General features: G+C 42.6%; 1 protein-coding gene across 5 annotated transcripts in view; it reads left to right on the forward strand.

Annotated features, from left to right (window-relative positions):
* The window catches only part of SNX29 (sorting nexin 29), a 394719-nt gene that overhangs the window by 64231 nt on the left and 311112 nt on the right, over positions 1 to 19376 (forward strand). For all 5 annotated transcript variants that reach the window (XR_011364568.1, XM_069983707.1, XM_069983706.1 and 2 more), the window contains 2 exons: positions 2620 to 2713; positions 5525 to 5607. Coding sequence is in view for 4 of the 5 variants with exons in the window: in XM_069983707.1 (XP_069839808.1) it covers positions 2620 to 2713; positions 5525 to 5607 (177 nt within the window). In the remaining variant the exon portion in view is untranslated. The remainder of the gene's footprint in view (positions 1 to 2619; positions 2714 to 5524; positions 5608 to 19376) is intronic.

A 19376-nucleotide genomic window follows, 5' to 3' on the forward strand; every position in this document is an offset into this window, starting at 1 on the left:
GATCACTTGTGTAGTTATGTCAGAGGCAGCACTTGGGGTAAAGCAACTTGTCTAGAGAAAATGGTTGAGAATATAGCTGGGAGGCAGCAGTACATGGAAATGATCTGCTGTTGCCCCTATGTCTTAAAGTAAAGTTGCCACCCACTTACTCTATGTGCGGTTCTCCACACCATCCCCAAGCTTAGATGGTGCACATTCTATATTTAAAGTGACACTGTCACCCCCTTTGTTCATTTTGACATCTCTACACAGGTGTAAAGGGTAAATTTAGTGTTTTTCATACCTTATTTCATATCATATGTCATGGTGCTTGTTCAAGTAAAAAGTGTCCTTTTATCATCTGCAGATTGTATTAAGTGGGCGTGGCCTCGCGGCACTAGCGCCACATAACCCCGCCCACAACGACACAATTGGCCCCGCCCCCTCGCCGGCCATTGGAACAGGCTGGCCGAAAGGTCTAGACTCCACCCCCTTTACGTTGGACAACCAATGGGCGTCAAGGGGGCGGGGCCAACCGTGCCGTTGTGGGCGGGGTTATGTGGCGCTAGTACCGCGAGGCCACGCCCACTTAATACAATCTGCAGTTGATAAAAGGACACTTTTTACTTGAACAAGCACCATGACGTATGATATGAAATAAGATATGAAAAACACTAAATTTACCCTTTACACCTGTGTAGAGATGTCAGAATGCACTAAGGGGGTGACAGTGTCACTTTAACTGTAGGACACTTGTCTGTGTCCTCTTTCTGCTCTAAAATCACTTTATGTTATCAGTGGACAGCGGGACCTTGGTACCACGACAGTAGGGCCTCCTCTCCTATATGGACTGTGTCAGCCAGGCAAGGCTTTATGGCAGTTAGTCACCATGTCCCTGGTGGGAAGAGGTCCCAGCTGCTGTGAAACCTGGATGACATTGTCCATATAGGAGAGGGGGCCCAACGACCCATGGTGCCTAGGTGACACTGTCCACTGATAAATGAAGTGATTTTAGAACAGAAAGAAGACACAGACAAGTATATTTAGAATGTGCGGCATCTAAGCTTGTGGGTGGTGTGGGTGACAATATCACTTTAAGACATAGGGGCAACAGCAGATCATTTCCATGTACTACTGCGTCCCAACTGGCCTTATGTTCAGGCATAGGATTTAAAAGGTGTTCCACAGGCAGTGAGCAGCATAACCTACTTGTTGTGTACAAGAGAGGCTTATGTACACTTTGCATTTATATTCTGATGTATAAGGGGAGTTAGAACACTAGACTTAAAGTGACACTGTCACCCCCTATTTGCATTTTGGCTGCTCTCCACAGGTGTAAAGGGTAAATGTTACAGCTTTCATTACTTATTTTATATCACACCTCATGGTGCTTGTTCTGGTAAAAAGTCATTTTTATCCCCTGTGGATTGGTATAGGTGGGCGGGGCCTAGCGGCTTATGTGCCACATTGCTTCACCCCTAGCGCCACTTGGCCTTGACCCCCATCCGTGACGTCATCACTGCATAGGCCCTGCCCCCTCAGCAGCCATTGGAAGGGTCAGCCTAAAGCTCTAGGCCCTACCCCCTAGATTATCCCACACCAATGGCCTTATGTGGTGATGATGTCACGGATGGGGGTGGGGCTAAGTGGCACTAGGGGCGGGGCGATGTGGCACATAAGCTGCGAGGCCTTGCCCACATATACCAATCCACAGGTGATAAAAACAACTTTTTACCAGAACAAGCACCATGAGGTGTGATATAAAATAAGTAATGAAAGCTTTATCACTTTAATATCAAAGGTGTATTGGGCTCAAACATAGCTTTACATAAGTTGCTGCTCATGGTGAGACTAACAATTCCTTCCATACTTGTTATTATCTATTCAGTCTCCTTTCCCCAGTTCTGAGCTGCTGCTTTCTGCTAAAGACACAATAATCTGTGTGTGCGCTTTTCTCGCCGTCTTTTCCTCCTCTCCCTTCCCTTCTGATGTAAACAAGCCCTTTCTGCAACTTTGTAGCAGCTTTATAATGGCAGTAGGGATAGTCACAGTTGGTTCATCAGCAACTTGACCTCAGATTAATCCTCTAAGCATTACATAAAAGCTGCAAAGTTGCAGATAAAGCCTGCCAATGATTTGTTTACCTCTACTGTTTTGGAAGGGAGGGGGGAAAAGGGGATGATGGAGGAAAAAAAACTCACACACAGTTTTTTGTGTCTTCAGCAGAAAGCTGCAGCTCAGAGCTGGGGGAAGGAGACTGAATTGTTAGTATAGTCAAACTATGGGCAGCAACATATGAAAAATTATATTTGAACAAAATATCCCTTTAAGGAAAATGAAAAGTGAGGCAAAGATGTGATAACTAAGTCAGTGCAAAGACTTTGTGCTGTATATTCTGCTCACATTGTCTGTCTGGTTTTTCCCGCAGCAGCCAATCACAGTTCAGGTTATATATCCCAACAAGCTCTGTTAAAATGAAAACTGAGCTGTGATTGGTTGCTGTGGCATAAAACCAGACAGTGTGGCTTTAGGCGGGCTGATAAATCTGGTCCATTTTTGGTGTGAATTTTACAGACCTGAATCTTGAGTTATCCTATATAGAAGTGTTATCATTTTTTGTTGTTATTCTTTTCATTGCAGATTCCACCATGAATAATTTACCCTATGGAGATGAAAATGTCAGTGCTGCCCTTGCTGTAGAGTTGGCTCAGAGAGGATCAAACATCCAGTTCAGGTAAAATGCAGTGAATAATAAAATGTAGCTATGTGGTCATATAACAATTGCAGTAAAGGAATAAATAAAAAAATAAAAAAACACTTAATCACAGTAAATGTCCCTTAGGCTGTGTTCACATCTCATTTTGCAATGTCTGCTAGCATGTACGCTGGGAAAGCAAAGTATTAAAGAAGCTCCAATACCCAAGGTGTCTTTTTGGCCTATGTCTGTGCAGTATAGCTCCCTATACCACTACATCTAAGAGCATGCCCAGCACCTTTCCCATTCATGTCAATGGGCAGCTCTTGTCTATTATTTCATGGAGCTTGCTAAAAAGCATATCTGTAAGTGGTGTTCTTAGGCCAGCTGGCTGCCTCCATTATAATATACAAAAACGTTTAAAAAATTACAATTAGAAAATAGAAACCAATTAGAACATTACTAATCTTTTAAAAAAAGAATCTAGGTGACACATTTATTTTAGGCAGAGACCATTAAGGCCGGGTTTACATATCTGCGTCGGTGCAGCGGCGTTTCCCTCTGGTGCAGGAGAAAAGCGGCGGAGGGAAACGCATCACTTAACTGAACTCATTCTTTTGAATGGGACAGTTCAATATATGCGGCGGTAAAGTAGTGTCCGCCGCATCGCCGGACCGTCGGTGCGTCATGACATATCTAACGCACCGCCGCTCCGGCGATGTGGCGCCACACTCATTCAAACAAATAGAGCGCCGGATGCCTCGCTGGGCAGGATGCATGCCGTTCAGCTCCGGCGTTCAGCCAAAGAGCAGCACAGTATACAGAAATAAACATATCTCTCCCCCCGTGTGCTCTCCCCCTCCCCTATAGCCCCCCCAGTAGTATATAGCCCCCCCTTGCTCCTCCAGTAGTATATAGCCCCCCCCCGTTGCTCCTCCAGTAGTATATAGCCCCCCTGTGTGCTCTCCCCCAGTAGTATATAGACCCCCTGTGCGCTCTCCCCTCCCAATTAGCCCCCTTGTAGTATATAGCCCCCTGTGAGCTCCCCTAATTAGTATAAAGCCCCCCTGTGCGCTCTCCCCCAATTAGTATATAGCCCCTGTGCGCTCTCCCCCAGTAGTATATAGCACCGCTGTGTGCTCTCCCCAGTAGTATATAGCCCCCAATGTGCGCTCTCCCCTTTCCAATTAGCCCCCCTGTGTGCTCTCCCCCTGTAGTATATAGCCGCCTGTGAATATATAACCCCCCTGTGCACTCCCCCGCAAATCCCATTGAAAATTACAGGAAAACATACAGGGGGAAAAAATGTCAATTGATGAGAGCCACTTGTGACAACTGATGGCAACTGATGGTTTTTAATAAAAAGAAGGATAGAAAAACTGGTGACAACTGATGCATTTTTGGCATCAGTTGTGACATCAGTTGTGGTCAGTTTTTAGACAAAAACTGCAACGGATGCAAACTTATATATGTAAACCCAGCCTAACATTATGGGGGACATTTATGAAACTTACAGCAGAGGTGTTCGCCAGGATGGACAGGCAGGGGGGGGCTCGGGGTGGGGGTGTTTTTTAAGGCGGAGGGGAGACCTAAATCATGATTCAAGTGTACAGCTGTGGATTTGTTGCGCAGGGTCGGGCACATGGCCGGCTGGATAAACTAAAAAGGCGTGCGCCTCTTCAGCCAGGGAAAAGAAGGTGGGCACATTTAAAGGGGTAGTGCGGCGCTAAAAAATTATTCACAGAATAACACACATTACAAAGTTATATAACTCTGTAATGTATGTTATGTCTGTGAATCGCCCCCTTCCCCGTGTCCCACCACCCCCGCCCGTGTACCCGGAAGTGTGTGGTGCATTATACATTACCTGATCCGTGTCGAGGGCCGTCCGCCATTTTGTGCCAAACGTCATCTTCGGACGGACAGCTGAATCCCTGCCGCCGACCCCCCCCCCCTCCGCCGCGTCACAACTGTGCTCAGCCGCGATTGGCTGAGCACAGTTATGCTCAGCCAATGGCGGCTGATGGCGCGGCTGAGCACAGTTGTGACGCGGCGGAGGGGGGGGGGGGGGGCGGCGGAGGGGATTCGGCCGGCCGGCCGAAGATGACGTTTGGCACAAAATGGCGGACAGCCCTGGACACGGATCAGATAATGTATAATGCACCACACACTTCCGGGTACACGGGCGGGGGTGGTGGGACACGGGAAGGGGGCGATTCACAGACATAACATACATTACAAAGTTGTATAACTTTGTAATGTGTGTTATTCTGTGAATATTTTTTTAGCGCCGCACTACCCCTTTAACACCGGCGTACGGGTAGCCGGTCTTGATAAATCCCCCCCTATGTGATCATAATTATGGGTTGGAGATACCTTTGTCCATTCTTACTTTATACTTTTTTGAATCCATATAACAATACATAAGTGTCAGAATGTTTAATTGTTCCACACAGCAATCCCAGTGCTGCTACATCTGTCATTTTGATTTTCATACTTGTCGTCAGTGATCTCTCATTTCCACTAAAGTCAAAGTAAAGAAAAAAAAGACCCTGCAACCAGGAGAGGGAGTCAATTTACAGATCGCAATCAACAAAATGCCATTTCTTTTATTTCACATACAGAGTTTTTGTTAAGAACACAGGTCCATTTTTTTGTTCACATTAAAGTAGATTATTCCTAAATTTGTGCCATAAAATCAGAAAATAATACAGTAATAGAAGCCAGGCTCCCAGCACAGGTGGTACTTCAAATACTGGAACAGAGAATTTATAATTTCATGCGAGGATCATTGTCAATAGTTAACAATGCCTTTATTTATTAGGATTTTTTTTTTTTTCTCCTATATAGCATGGAAGCCAGTCCACCAGAACCTGTGACAGTGATGAGCAATGTACTGCCTGCAGAACAGGGGCCAGACTCTATGACAATAAGTAAGTAGCTACCTGTTGATTAATCATTTATTATATGTTGAGGGTGAGAACTTTATCTATCTATCTATCTATCTATCTATCTATCTATCTATCTATCTATCTATCTTTAGCATGTAGTATTGTCTTTCTAGCCACTTTTGGAATATGTAAATGTTCACAAACCTCCTTGGTGCCAATGAGGTTATTCTTCTTCAGTCGTATGAAAACCAAAGGGGGAGGAGGGATATAAAACTAGAAAATAGTGTTGGGAAACGGCTGGGGCATCTGATTGGTCATAGCATATGGCACTACTCTACTGCTGCACATCAGGAAGAACCGCCCACTCAGCACAGTTATAGAGTATAAAAATAAACATCAACCAAAAACTAGAGAGAGAGAATGCCCTAATATGCAGAAAATACTCAACATTAGTGGCTGCATCTATTACATACTACAGCTGCTTTTACAGTGATAGGTATTCTTTAGACAAGTCATGCAGACATTGGTCTGGATCTGAGTGCTGAGGCCCCACTGATCTCTAGATATAGCAAGGCGGAGCACATGACAGGGCACTTCACTTCTTGGCTCGTCACTTGCTCCAACTCATTGCAGGAGATGGGTTTTATTATAAGTCTTTGGAGCCTCTCTTCTGCAACTAATTGAGCTCCAAGCTAAGGAATAAAGTAACTTTTCTTGTAAATCACTTGGAGGTCTCCGCACAATGAAACACAGTATTTTAAGAATATGATCAGCGCACCGCTTCAAAGTTACTGGTTATAAGTTGCTCATGATATTTTTTTTTATTATCTGTAACATTTTACACTTTAGAGCCTTTACAAGCCAATGTGCAGAGTAGTCTGTTTCTATGCTAATCCACTTTGAAGCCCATTGACCATATTGCCATACTTTGGCTATGTTCTTATTAGTGTTTCCCATTATACTGCCTTTGGTGTCCTGTGTGTTCTCCATGATTCAGGACACAGTGTAATAAAATATAACTAGAACTATATTACACTACAAAAAAACTCTGTGTAAGATCAATGTAGTTCAATACAGATAATAAAGCAGAATTCACTTTTTATATTGAACTTCTATTCAGTAACAACACAGTAAAACAAATACTTTTACTCATTACCTATAGACACATACACATAATACTGCATGATTGTGACTGTACATACCCCATCATACTGGGTACTGTAACTGTCCATATTAATGTAGTGGTAAAACACTGGGTCCAGTATCTCTGGAAATAATTCCAGTTCGTGACATAGTCACTTGAAGGTCAACCTAACTGTCATCACTATATATATATATATATATATATATATATATATATATATATTTCCAGAGATACTGGACCCAGTGTTTTACCACTACATTAATATGGACAGTAATAAATATAATATATATATGGACAGTAATATAATATATATATATATTAATCTATATAATAAAAATCAAAGTCTGTCTTTCTGTCCGTCCCAAATAGACTTCCAAACACCTGAACCGTTTGACCCCAAATTTGGCACACAGATACATTGGGTGCCCGGGAAGGTTATTCCGAAGGTCCTGTCCCCGCCAGATGTACAGGAGAGGAGGGGGAGGGGAAAGAGCGGCGCCCCATAGAGATGAATGGGAAAATCTCACTGCAAACACAGGTGATATAATTAGCTGCAGCAGACACGGCAGTTGGAGCCTTAGCAACCAATAGGATTACTGCTTTCATTTTCACAGGGAGCAATGGTTGCTAGGGAAGCCGCCTCACAACATCCACAGTAATAACTGGTAGACCTCTACTCCATCTATACAGTACATGTATACAGGACCCCCTACTCCATCTATACAGTATATGTATACAGGACCCCCTACTCCATCTATACAGTACATATATATACAGGGCCCCCTACTCCATCTATACAGTACATTTATATACAGGCCACTACAGGTATACAAAACTGTGACTGGGTAACACTGCCACACCAGACCTGACCAATACCGCCATACTGTGCTGGATAACACTTTCATACCAGACCTGACCAATACTGCTATACTGTGACTGGATAACACTGCCATACCACACCTGACCAATACCGCTATACTGTGACTGGATAACACTGCCACACCAGACCTGACCAATACCGCTATACTGTGACTGGATAACACTGCCATACCAGACCTGACCAATACCACCAAACTGTGACTGGGTAACACCGCCACACCAGACCTTACCAATACCGCCATACTGTGACTGGATAACACCACTATACCAGACCTGACCAATACCGCTATACTGTGACTGGATAACACTGCCACACCAGACCTGACCAATACTGCTATACTGTGACTGGATAACACTGCCATACCACACCTGACCAATACCGCCATGCTGTGACTGGATAACACCACTATACCAGACCTGACCAATACCACCACACTGACTGGAGAACACCGCCACACCAGACCTGACCAATACCGACACATTGTGACTGAATAACACTGCCATACCAGACCTGACCAATACCGCCATACTGTGACTGGATAACACCGCCATACCAGACATGAGCAATACCGACACACTGACTGAATAACACTGCCATACCAGACCTGACCAATACCGCCATACTGTGACTGGATAACACCGCTATACAAGACCTGACCAAAGATTTTCTGTCAAGTCTGAACGGGAGGGTACTGCCCCTCTGCAAGGTGCTACCCTACGCACCAGACCATGGGTGCCTAATGGTAAATACGACCCTGCAGGTATACAGGACACTACAGGTATACAGGACCCCAAAACTATACACTACAAGTGCACGGGACCTCCATCAACTATATACTACAGGTATACAGGACCCCAAACTTTACACAACAGGTATACAGGACCCCAAAACTATACACTACAGGTATACAGGACCTCCACCAACTAAATACTACAGGTAAACAGGACCCCAAACTATACACTACAGCTATACAGGACCCCAAAACTGTACACTACAGGTATACAGGAACACCACCAACTATATACTACAGGTATATAGGACCCCAAACTATACACTACAGGTATACAGGACCTACACCAACTCTATACTACAGGTATACAGCACCTTCACCAACTCTTTACTATACTACAGGTATACAGGAACTCCACCAACTATATACTACAGGTATACAGGACGCCAAACTATACACTACAGGTATACAGGACCCCAAAGCTATATACTACAGGTATACAGGAACTCCACCAACTATATACTACAGGTATATAGGACCCCAAACTATACACTACAGGTATACAGGACCTCCACAAACTCTATACTACAGTTATACAGGACCCTCAAACTATGCACTACAGGTACTGTATACAGGACCTCCGAACTATACTACAGGTATACAAGACCTCCACCAATTATACACTACAGGTATCTAGGACCCATAAACTATAAACTACAGGTATACAAGACCTCCACCAACTATACATTACAGGTATACAGCACCAACTATATACTACAGGTATACAGGACCCCCGAACTATACAGTACAGGTATACAGGACCTTCACCAACTGTACACTGCAGGTATACAGGACCTCCTTCAACTATACACTACAGGTATACAGCCCCCCCCAACTACACACTACAGGTATACAGGACCTCCCAACTATACACTATAGGTATACAGACCCCCCAACTATGCACTACAGATATGCGAGACCCCTAAAAACTATACATTGTGGGTATACAGAACCCCTCCAACTATGCACTACAGGTATACACTAATTCCACTGATTAACTTAGATAAAACAATACCTTTAGCTTTGCCTCCTGGGCACCTTAGAACAAATCTAATTAACACACTGACACTTTATACCCGGGCAGCGCCGGGTACATTTTCTAGTGTGTGTGTGTGTGTGTGTGTGTATATATATATATATATATATATATATATATATATATATATATATATATATATATACAATATGGTTTAAGGGTCTGTTTATTTTTCATTGTATATAATGCCTGCATTTTAGAGTTTACTGTTTAAAGTTTTCAACAGTGTTCAACAGTTTTTTCATTTATGGTGGCTTTCTAAGGGTTTGTGAATGTAGATAAAGGCTTACAATGTATGTATGAAGTGTACATAGGCAGATTTTACCATGTATTTTTTTTCCTTCAAACATATTTTATTAAGAAAGGTCATACAAAATTAAATCATTATTCAAATAGGAACACACAGGTCCCAACTGGAAAATACAGTCAGAGAAACCAATATTAGTGACCCTATTTAAAATTTTTGTGCTAGTATGAAATCCTGTTACTAGACTTTAAAGGAGTACTCCAGGCACCCCCTGTAAAATCTAAACTCCTCACACACTGGGGAATGGTTACTGGCTTCCTCTCTGTCACATTTCTTCTCACTCCGGCTGCTCTAGCTGCCCCCTGCACTGTTCTCTGTTGCTGCTGATTACATCTCCAGCTTCCTGTTTGGACCAGTGCCTGTGTGCTGCATATTCCTACCGTCCCCACAATGCCTTGTTTCCCTGACCTGCCTCTATAAACCTCCCACCTCCTCCTCCCACCCACAAACATGCCCACAACCCTGCCCCCCATCCCTAGCTCCACTATTCCCCGCCTCCCTCCATCTATTCCCCTCCCACTGCACAGCTTAGTCCCCTACACAAGCAGTAATGGTAAATACTGACAACCCACCCCCTTATTTGGGTGTCCAGTGAATAAAAACTGCAGCCACCATTGTCTACTTTTAATATGGCATGATGCTGAGGTTTGTGGTTGTGCAACCTGGAGTTGTACAGCTTGAAAAATTACTACCAGCATCTTGTCCAAGAGACAATGATGGTGGTAGTAGTTCTGAAAGCTGTGCAACTCCAGCTTGCACACATACAACCCCCACCATCATGCCAAGCTGATACTTAATGATGGTGATTGTGCTTATGCAAGCTGTTGAAATCCAGTTTGCATAAACAGAACCACCATTATCAAGTATCAGCATGGCATGGTGCTTGGGGTTGTACAGTAGCTCCAGTAGCTCAGAAGCAGAGGAGACCTCGGACATGAGATTCAGCTATAACATATAGAGATCATGCAAAGGAGGGAGCCCGACAGATAATATAGTATGTATTGTAAAACTGGGCGGGCAGAGGAGGAGTGGGGCGGGCAGAGGAGGAGTGGGGCGGGCAGAGGATGTGTTGAGGGGCAGGTTTCCCTGTGACAGAGAGGAAATACATCCCGTCTCAATATGGCACCTGTGGAACAGCACTGAGACGGGATGTGTTTCCTTCTTCCTGAACTACAGAACTTCCTGTGGGACTTTGATTCTTTGAAAAACGGGTAACATTACAGCTGTCCTAATGAGTGTAAATGGCAATGATATATAACTTTCCTTTGTAAGTGCAGTGTTAAATTATGTAATTTGCCCGCAGTACCCCTTTAAGAGTTTAAATTACTATTGTGAATTCACCCTTTCCATTCCTTTTAAATGATTCCTACCCAACATAAAAAATAGCTTTATATTGGTAAACCAGAGGTTATACTGCATGCATATATACTTAATGCTATTGGTCATTGTTTTCTACCTACCGTAGTAGTCACACTTTTCTGTTTTGATGCTGTAGGAAATGGGTGTGGTGCATTGAGGACTTTCCTTTAGCCTACAGCGCACCGATTTGCCCACCTGCTAGCTCCTGTAGAACCTTTACTGATGAACACTCATCTGGTGTTCTGCAGTGAACAGCAACCTAATAGTGACGTAAATGCACCGCTGAATACTTATCAGTAACGTTGTACGGGAGCCTACAGGCCGATCAGTGCAGTGAAGGCTAAAGCACTGCCCCGTGTGTCCCAGACACCCTCATTTACATATTAAACTAAGTTACTCAAAAACGGTGAAGCGCACCAACATAACAGCCTGCTTGTCCTATTAGATCACCTAAGGGTCCATTTACACAGAAAGATTATCTGACAGATTATCTGCCAAAGATTTGAAGCCAAAGCCAGAAACAGACTGTAAACAGAGATCTAGAGATATAGGAAAGCCTGAGATTTCTCCTCTTTTCAAATCCAATCCTGGCTTTGGCTTAAAATCTTTGGCTTTGACTTCAAAGTCGCAGCTGTCGATTACTTACTGCAGCCCATCCCTGGTGTCCAGTGGGGTGGATCGCTCCCCCCCCCCGTTGTCCCGGAGGAGCGATCCACACATCCGGCTCGGGCCGTGGTCTGCGCCGTAATGGCGCTGATCCCGGCTCGGCACTCTATTGCTTCCGAGATCAGTGTGCTTATACTAGAAGTCCTTCAGGGGGGCTTCTAGTATAAGTGTAAAAGGAAAAAAAAGTGTTATTAAAAACAAAACAAAACAAAAAAAACCCCTCCCCTAATAAAAGTTTGAATCACCCCCCTTTCCCCATGTTATAAATAAAAAAATAAATAAATAAATAAACATGTTTGTTATCGCCACGTGCGTAATCGCCTGAACTATTAATTAATCACATTCCTGATCTCGCACGGTAAACTGTGTAAGCGCAAAAAAATCTCAAAGTGCAAAATTGTGCATTTTTGGTCGCATCAAATGCAGAAAAATTGTAATAAAAAGCAATCAAAAAGTTGCATATGCGCATGTTACATATCGTTGTAATTGTAACAATTTGAGGAACATACATTATATAACAAGTCAATTTTACCCCAGGGCGAGCGGCGTAAAAAGAAAAACCCTCCAAATAAAAGAAATGCGTTTTTTTTTTTCAGTTTTACCACACATTGTATTTTTTTCTGGTTTTGCAGTGTACTTTATGAAAAAAAATCATTGTACAATTAGTGGTGCAATAAATAAGGGCTCATCTGGGTCTCTAGGTGAAAAAAATGCAAGTGCTATGGCCTTTTAAGCACAAGGAGGAAAAACGCAGGAAAACGCAAAAATTGAAATTGGCCCGGTCCTCTAAGGGTTAATAACTGAATTGCAACTATATTGGTTATAGTGTTTTCCTGCTTATGGTGCCACTTTGTTATTGATAACCTATCCTGCAACATACGCTGAAAATTGCAATGGACAGAGACCTTTAGGTGAAAATCCTATAGCAGAATCTGTCATGTAGAAATAGTTTATAAACTGAATACGTGAAATAATAGTTATGGGAAAAATTATATAATTTTTACTGCCCTGAATCTGGCATTGAACATTATGTGCACTATAAGTAAATCGCCTCCTGGCAAGTCCAGAGGGCCACTCTGAGTGTGGGATCCATCCCGGCGCTGCTCCTAAAGGATTGACAGCTTCGAAAGCCTGAGTATTCCTGCTATGAAATATGGGCTTACAGAGGCTTAGAATAGTGGATTAGTATCTGACCTTTATTTCTGATTGTTACAGAGGTTGTGCAGGAGTATGAATTGATGGCCTGTCATAAGAATACACCATTAACATCCATAGTAGTTTAACCCTCCAGGTCTCCCATGATCAGCAAAATGAAGGGGTCTTGACTCTACAGTCATCACTGTGGGCCCATTTAGTGTTGTTCAAGCCTCAGTGGCTCCTCTGTGGCTGCGCCTGGTACTGCAGCTTGGCTCCTCTCAGAGGAAGCCTACTGCCCTCTTTAATCTGTGGTGGCAGCAGTAGTCAGTCATTCATCAATCACACGCTAAAGGACATTCCTATCTCATATAGCGATAGCATATTGCCATGGTATGCCATCACTTTCAACCCCCACTGATCCTGTGAATGAAGGAGGTGCAGCACTGATTCTGCTTTGTTGCCTTTACATTGCATTTTCCTGCTAGGGGGGCTCCTGGCCACCCACTTTGCAGGGAACCACAATTGATCCTGTTAACTGGAAACTGATATTTTGATATGTGTCCTCTGGTACATTGCAGAAATGGCATACCTCCCCCCTTCTCTCTCTTCCTCTTCCTATTTACTGCTGGCCCCACCTGTTATAAAGGACGGGTTTTCCCTTTGTTTTGTGCCATTATTGAGAGTTGTATTAAGCTGGAAATGTGTAAGCTGAGATGTGGGTTTAAACCTTATTTCAAGATGAAATAAAGGTTAGAGGTCGTATCTCTGTGTACTGGAAACACTTTCTGCAGGAGTTACTATCTGCTGGGAAGCCAGCCCTGCCAGTCCATGCACTAGAACAATTACATTTCTGGAGAAACGGGTTAGCTGATTAACCTCCATATAACCTGGGAATACCGAAACACTTCCAGTATAATCACTAACCACATTTTAGATACTGTATACTGTAAAGTCTTCTGTTTGCTGTGGTTTTATACAGTAGACCATCATGAGGACTGACTCATACCAGACAGCTATGCTGAGCTCCTGTTAGGTTTACCTACCTGGATGTATTACTAGATGGTGCCAGATAAAGATGAATCTTTTTCAGAATGTTAACCAACTGTGGGCAGACACTAAACCAGCAGGGGTTGCTGAAAGATTTTTTTTCAGTTAACAGTGTGTACATGAGCACTAGCTCTGTTTCTAGCCATCGTGTTACGTATATATGCCATTTATGTATGGAAGATATATTCTCTGCAGGCTTCACTTCTAATTTCCATTTATTTTTGAGCTGACAGGTATTACTGACTAGTTACTGTGATAGCTAACATACATTGCATACACAGAGGGGAGGTGATCCTGTTCCCTTATATCTCTATAGTATTCCCTAAGAAGCTGTAGAATTGGGGACATTGTAGAGCAGTACTGACCAGTGTAAGCTGTGAATCCAGCACTGGGATGAGCATAGGCATAACTTGAAGTCAAAGGGCAAAATCTATAACAGCGCCTTGCAACTATAATGCTTCATTTATAATACTGGCCTCCTCATACGGGGAAGAAAGATTTTATGGGTGCTCTTATGCTCCTGGGCCCGTGTGCATTCACACCCTATGCACCCCCTATAGTCTCCCCCCCTGGATGATCTTTAATACTAACTACCAGTCTGTGCACTCTGTCTGCAGTCTCTGCCTGTCTCCAGCCACCCCACTGACTTGTGTGGGCAGCTGTAACCTAACACTCCAGTGTTTCCTGCCATATTTTAGCAGTCTTTGAATATAAAATAATGAGGTTAAGCAGGAGGGGAGAACAGAAAGAGCCCAGTAGGTGGAGCAATATTTATTTTTCTCTGATTTAGATAGGTATATATGACATAACATTTCTTATATTGACTTGTACTAGTTATTTATTTGACCATATAAACCAGAACTCTGTATATGTGTGCATTTAAGGTTTATGTATGTGGGTTTCATCCTGATAAATGACCTATAAATGTTGTTTTTCATGTTTCAAAATGTATAAGTGTAAGATCGCCTGAAAAAAAGACAAAGCCAATTACCATTATAATTGCTATGGCAGAACTATTTTTAGAGTGACAAGTATCTGCATGCATACTTTGGATGCGGTCCTGCTTTTCTGCATGTCATTATTCCACAAGGCCCTGTGTGTAAATGTAAAATGATAAAAGTCCTAACCCTCATTAACCTGAATAGAAGTTGTGAAGAATTGCCATTTTTCTTAATCAGATGGAGTATTTGTATAATATGGGGATATTTAACAGTCAGAAGGTGTACACAGCCGAGATCAATATATTAAACATTGCTTTCTCTTTGAAACTAGCACAATGTTCTATGCACACCCACGATTAAGGGATTTAACGTGAGAGCAATTCCAAGTGGAGTTACTTTTAAGTAGGACGAGCCATGAAACAACGGCTGCCGTGTCATTATATTAAATAGAGCATCGGTATTAGTCAAGATGTTAGTGGTGGCCTTGTAGTTAAAGGGAAAATGCAGTTCAATCTGCAGGCATCATGTTATAGATCAGGAGGAGCTGAGCAGGTTGATATTTAGTTTTGGGGGATAAAGTTCCAGATAGGTAGTCAAGTAGGCGGTCCTGCCAATTTCAGTCACTTTCAGTCACTGAGTAAGACCACCCACTTGACCACTTTGCCCAGGATGAACAAATGACAAGTTGAACATCCTGGAACTTACCGCCAAAAAAACCATAGAGCAGTCTGCTCAGCTCCTTCTGCTCTGTAACACACTGCCTGCACATTAGATAACACTTTACATTGACAGGTTCCCTTTAACCAATATGTATAGGATGCCGACTGCCCTGCAGTGGTGGGTCAATGAACTCTTTGCTTGCAAACTTGGAGACTCTTGCTCAGAGGCACTTCAGTCTTGACTGTTTATATGGAACATATATACCACTCTTCAACACTTGGAAGTATACACTTTGCCCCAGCTGTTGTTATAACCACAACTGGAATAAAGTCTTCATAACTTATTGTCCACGGATCCTGAGGCTATACTCAGACCCTCGAGCAATAGATTCAGAGGGGACATAAAAGGCAGAATTACGTGATTTTCAGAAATTGCTGCAAAAATCGCACAGCTTTACTGCAGTTATGCAAACTGTGCTTTTATTTTGATTTAAGTCAATTGCTGTAAAAATGCAACCAAAACGCGACCTTTCCGAAACCGTGCCACACACGGTAAGCAACATGTGAGACAGTCTTGGCTTTATTCCATTTTACATCAAGAATTAATATAAGAATAATAGTCAACAATCCTAGTGGTATGTCTGGGGCTACACAGTAATGTTAGTGAATGATGTTTTGCATGTGTGACATACAACATAGCACGACTGTCATGTGACAGTTGCCATAAATAAATCCTTGCCACATGCAACTTTGACTACTGCCTAAAAAGTCTCTACCTAATAATAAATGTGCGGACCAAAGTCGCCATGAATTCCCAGCCGTGACCCTTTCTAGAGCTGCCTCTGTATCCTGTGCTCATATAGGGCACCATTAATCACATGACAGATTCACCCTTATACTATATCAGCATATGGTCAATTGGGAGAAGGGGGATGCAGTATGGGGATGCTGCATTCCCCAAACCCATTTAGTGCTCTAAGTTTATGCAGCAAAATCTTCTGCCCGATTCCCTTTCAGAAGAGAAATCTTTGAAAGTTTTCATGATTTTATACAGTATATCCCAGCTTATACTAAAAGATTACTTTCTTATCCCCCCTCTCTTAACTACACATACAGATGTAGCAGAGCTTCTTCAGCTCGGGATATTTGTAATTTTCCATTGGTGTGCTTAAAAAAAACATCTGTAACGTGTAATTCTCAAGTGCAGCCACCAGGGGGAGAAAGTGATCTTTCCTACCATTTAGCTGCATTTGTTGTTTCTTACTTAACATGTATCTAGCTGAAATCCTGCATCCACTTACTATGTTTCATTTGTAGATTCCCAAGAGAGGTTAAAAAAAAAAAACAATATGTGTAAGTGGAGCGCTGTCCATGGTAACTGTTGAATGTATAAAATAACAAATAATAATTCCATAAAATAGAGCAATCCCTGGGAAATACACTATATTATATAATCTCTCCTGTAAAGAGTGATTAGGAGGCGGCAGAGTTACACCGGTGACCCCACCATGTCCGTCTTATTTTATTTCATCTTCCTGTTTGCCGGGAAATCTTGTGTGTAAAATGGCTATCCCTCTGCCATTAGTGTAGATTCTAAATAACAGAGAGGCTTCGGGCTTGTTGCGTAGCAACCAAAGACTAAATGGATGGCAGGTATAAAATATGGAATAGGATTGCACAATAACAAAGGCATCGGAGAAGTGAAGTGTGCGCCGGCCATTCTTTCTGTGTTCACAGCAGACATAAAGGGGAGATACATGAAGGAAAGTGCTATCATGTGTTCCTTTATTAACGGCATGCCTCCGAAATAGGTCATTTTTATTGAATAGAGAAGATTATGGAGAGGTGGGGGGGTGCTGTTTGCATTGAAGTCCTTGTATTAGTAGTAAATAATTAAATCCCCCGCAGTGTCATAAAGCCATGTGACGCCTCACCGTAATAGATGATTATGGGGACGTATTGAATAAAATGTTCTGTAACTAGAAGCTTGGCTTTTATTTTCTCTAGTGTACTATAGAAATGACAGCTCGGATCTGCGCGGCTCGCATGCAGCGTGTTTGTGCTTACTGCAGTGAATTGTTAATCTGCTATGAGACGCTGCTTGTGTGGGGTTCACGGAGCTGATCTACAGCAGACTCGCATGCAGCCTTCTACCCATCCTATATGCTGGGAATTGTAGTCCCACAACAGCCCGGCAGTACATCGTATGCATTATAGCCACTTGTTCTGTACTAGCCACAGGTTATGACCCATCTCAAAGTGTCTCTAAACAGATGGTGGATTTCATAAATAGCTATTAATTACATTCACTGATGTGTCTATAGGCAGCCCCAGCATATGGCTCATTAACACCAGTGGTCCTTCCATGCATAAGCGTTACAATAGTTGTAGCAGTCATAGCAGATGCTTTAGGACCCAAAGGTTAAGGGAGCCCACCCAGGTGCAATAACATTGTACCTGGGTTGTAGGGAATGCTAGCACTGCTATTGGTATGGCACTGCTTCAGATATATCACTGACATTGACCTTCATTAGAAACAAAACATGTTCCTTAAAGGGGTTACCCCATAGAAAATGAAGATGTCTCCAGCTCCAATATAATAACATTTCAATCTTTATTTCTGCATATTAAGAACATCCAGCATTCATTAAAACACACTCCAACGCGTTTCAGAATAAAAACTCCTTACTCATATGTCATAGAGACTCAATTCAGCTACATCTGAATATCTGGATAGTTTATACATTTTAATCCTTTCCATTTTTAAACCCCTTTAGGATGTATTCACATGTGTTGGATCTGTTGCAGATTTGATGTGCTCCATCATTTAGTTACATTGATAGCAAATCCTGTACCTGTTAATGGAGCCTTACACTGAAAGTCCATATCATGCTGCTGGTAAGGCCAGAAGTTTAATTCTGGTTTTATTACATTTTTCAATTAAGGAAATAACCCGCGGCAATTAGAGCGATATCAACAACATATATAGTATGACAATAAAAAACAGAGAGGGCATGAAAGACCTAGTCGGTATACAATATAGATCAGCAGAAGGCTAGGGAGCCCAAACACTAAAACACCTTATCAAATAGAGGAAAATAGAAAATGACAAAGAGGAAAAGAAGAGAGAAAAAAATAGAATGAAAATCACCTCATTGAGCAGGGAGGGTCTTGAATTCATCAGTTTCCATGAATCGGTCCCAGTAGTACTTGTTTGGAAGAAACAAGAGCTTTGGTCGTACAATTGAACTGCACAACCACAACCAAATTGGAAGAGGGTCTGGACACCGCCACATGGCCAGTATGCAAGCTCTAGCGACGTTGACCAAATGACTGAGAAAGACGCTATATTTTCAATTTGATTAGCATGTCAGACATGCGCAGGAGTAAAAAAGCCAGGAAGACGGGGATCTGATAATCTTTGAAGGTGTAGACTAAACTCTAGATCTCCTTTCAAAAAAGTAGAAGTAGAGCGCTTTCCTCTCCAGTTTCTCCAACATATCGGCAACGCATCCAGGAAGATTCTGTGGATTTGTGTAGGAACAGGGTACCACTTAGAATGCAGCTTATATTCTGCCTCTTGTAAGGGAGAATAGATGGGTGAGGAGCAGGGGTGTAGCTAGGGGTTCAGCCTAGGGGGGGGGGGGGGGGGGGGGGTGAGTGAGTCTCAGTGGGCCCCTAACCGATTATGTTACTTATAGGGAACCTCAGTAGATAACAATGCTTTCAGAATAATACGTGGTATTTTCTACTACATTACTCATAGTGAACATGGACTGAGAACTGTAAAAAAGACTTTTTTACAGTTCACATATATAACCATATAAAAATTAAAGGGGTTATCC

Source organism: Dendropsophus ebraccatus, chromosome 9 (assembly GCF_027789765.1).
Source record: "Dendropsophus ebraccatus isolate aDenEbr1 chromosome 9, aDenEbr1.pat, whole genome shotgun sequence".
Taxonomy (NCBI): Eukaryota; Metazoa; Chordata; class Amphibia; order Anura; family Hylidae; genus Dendropsophus; species Dendropsophus ebraccatus.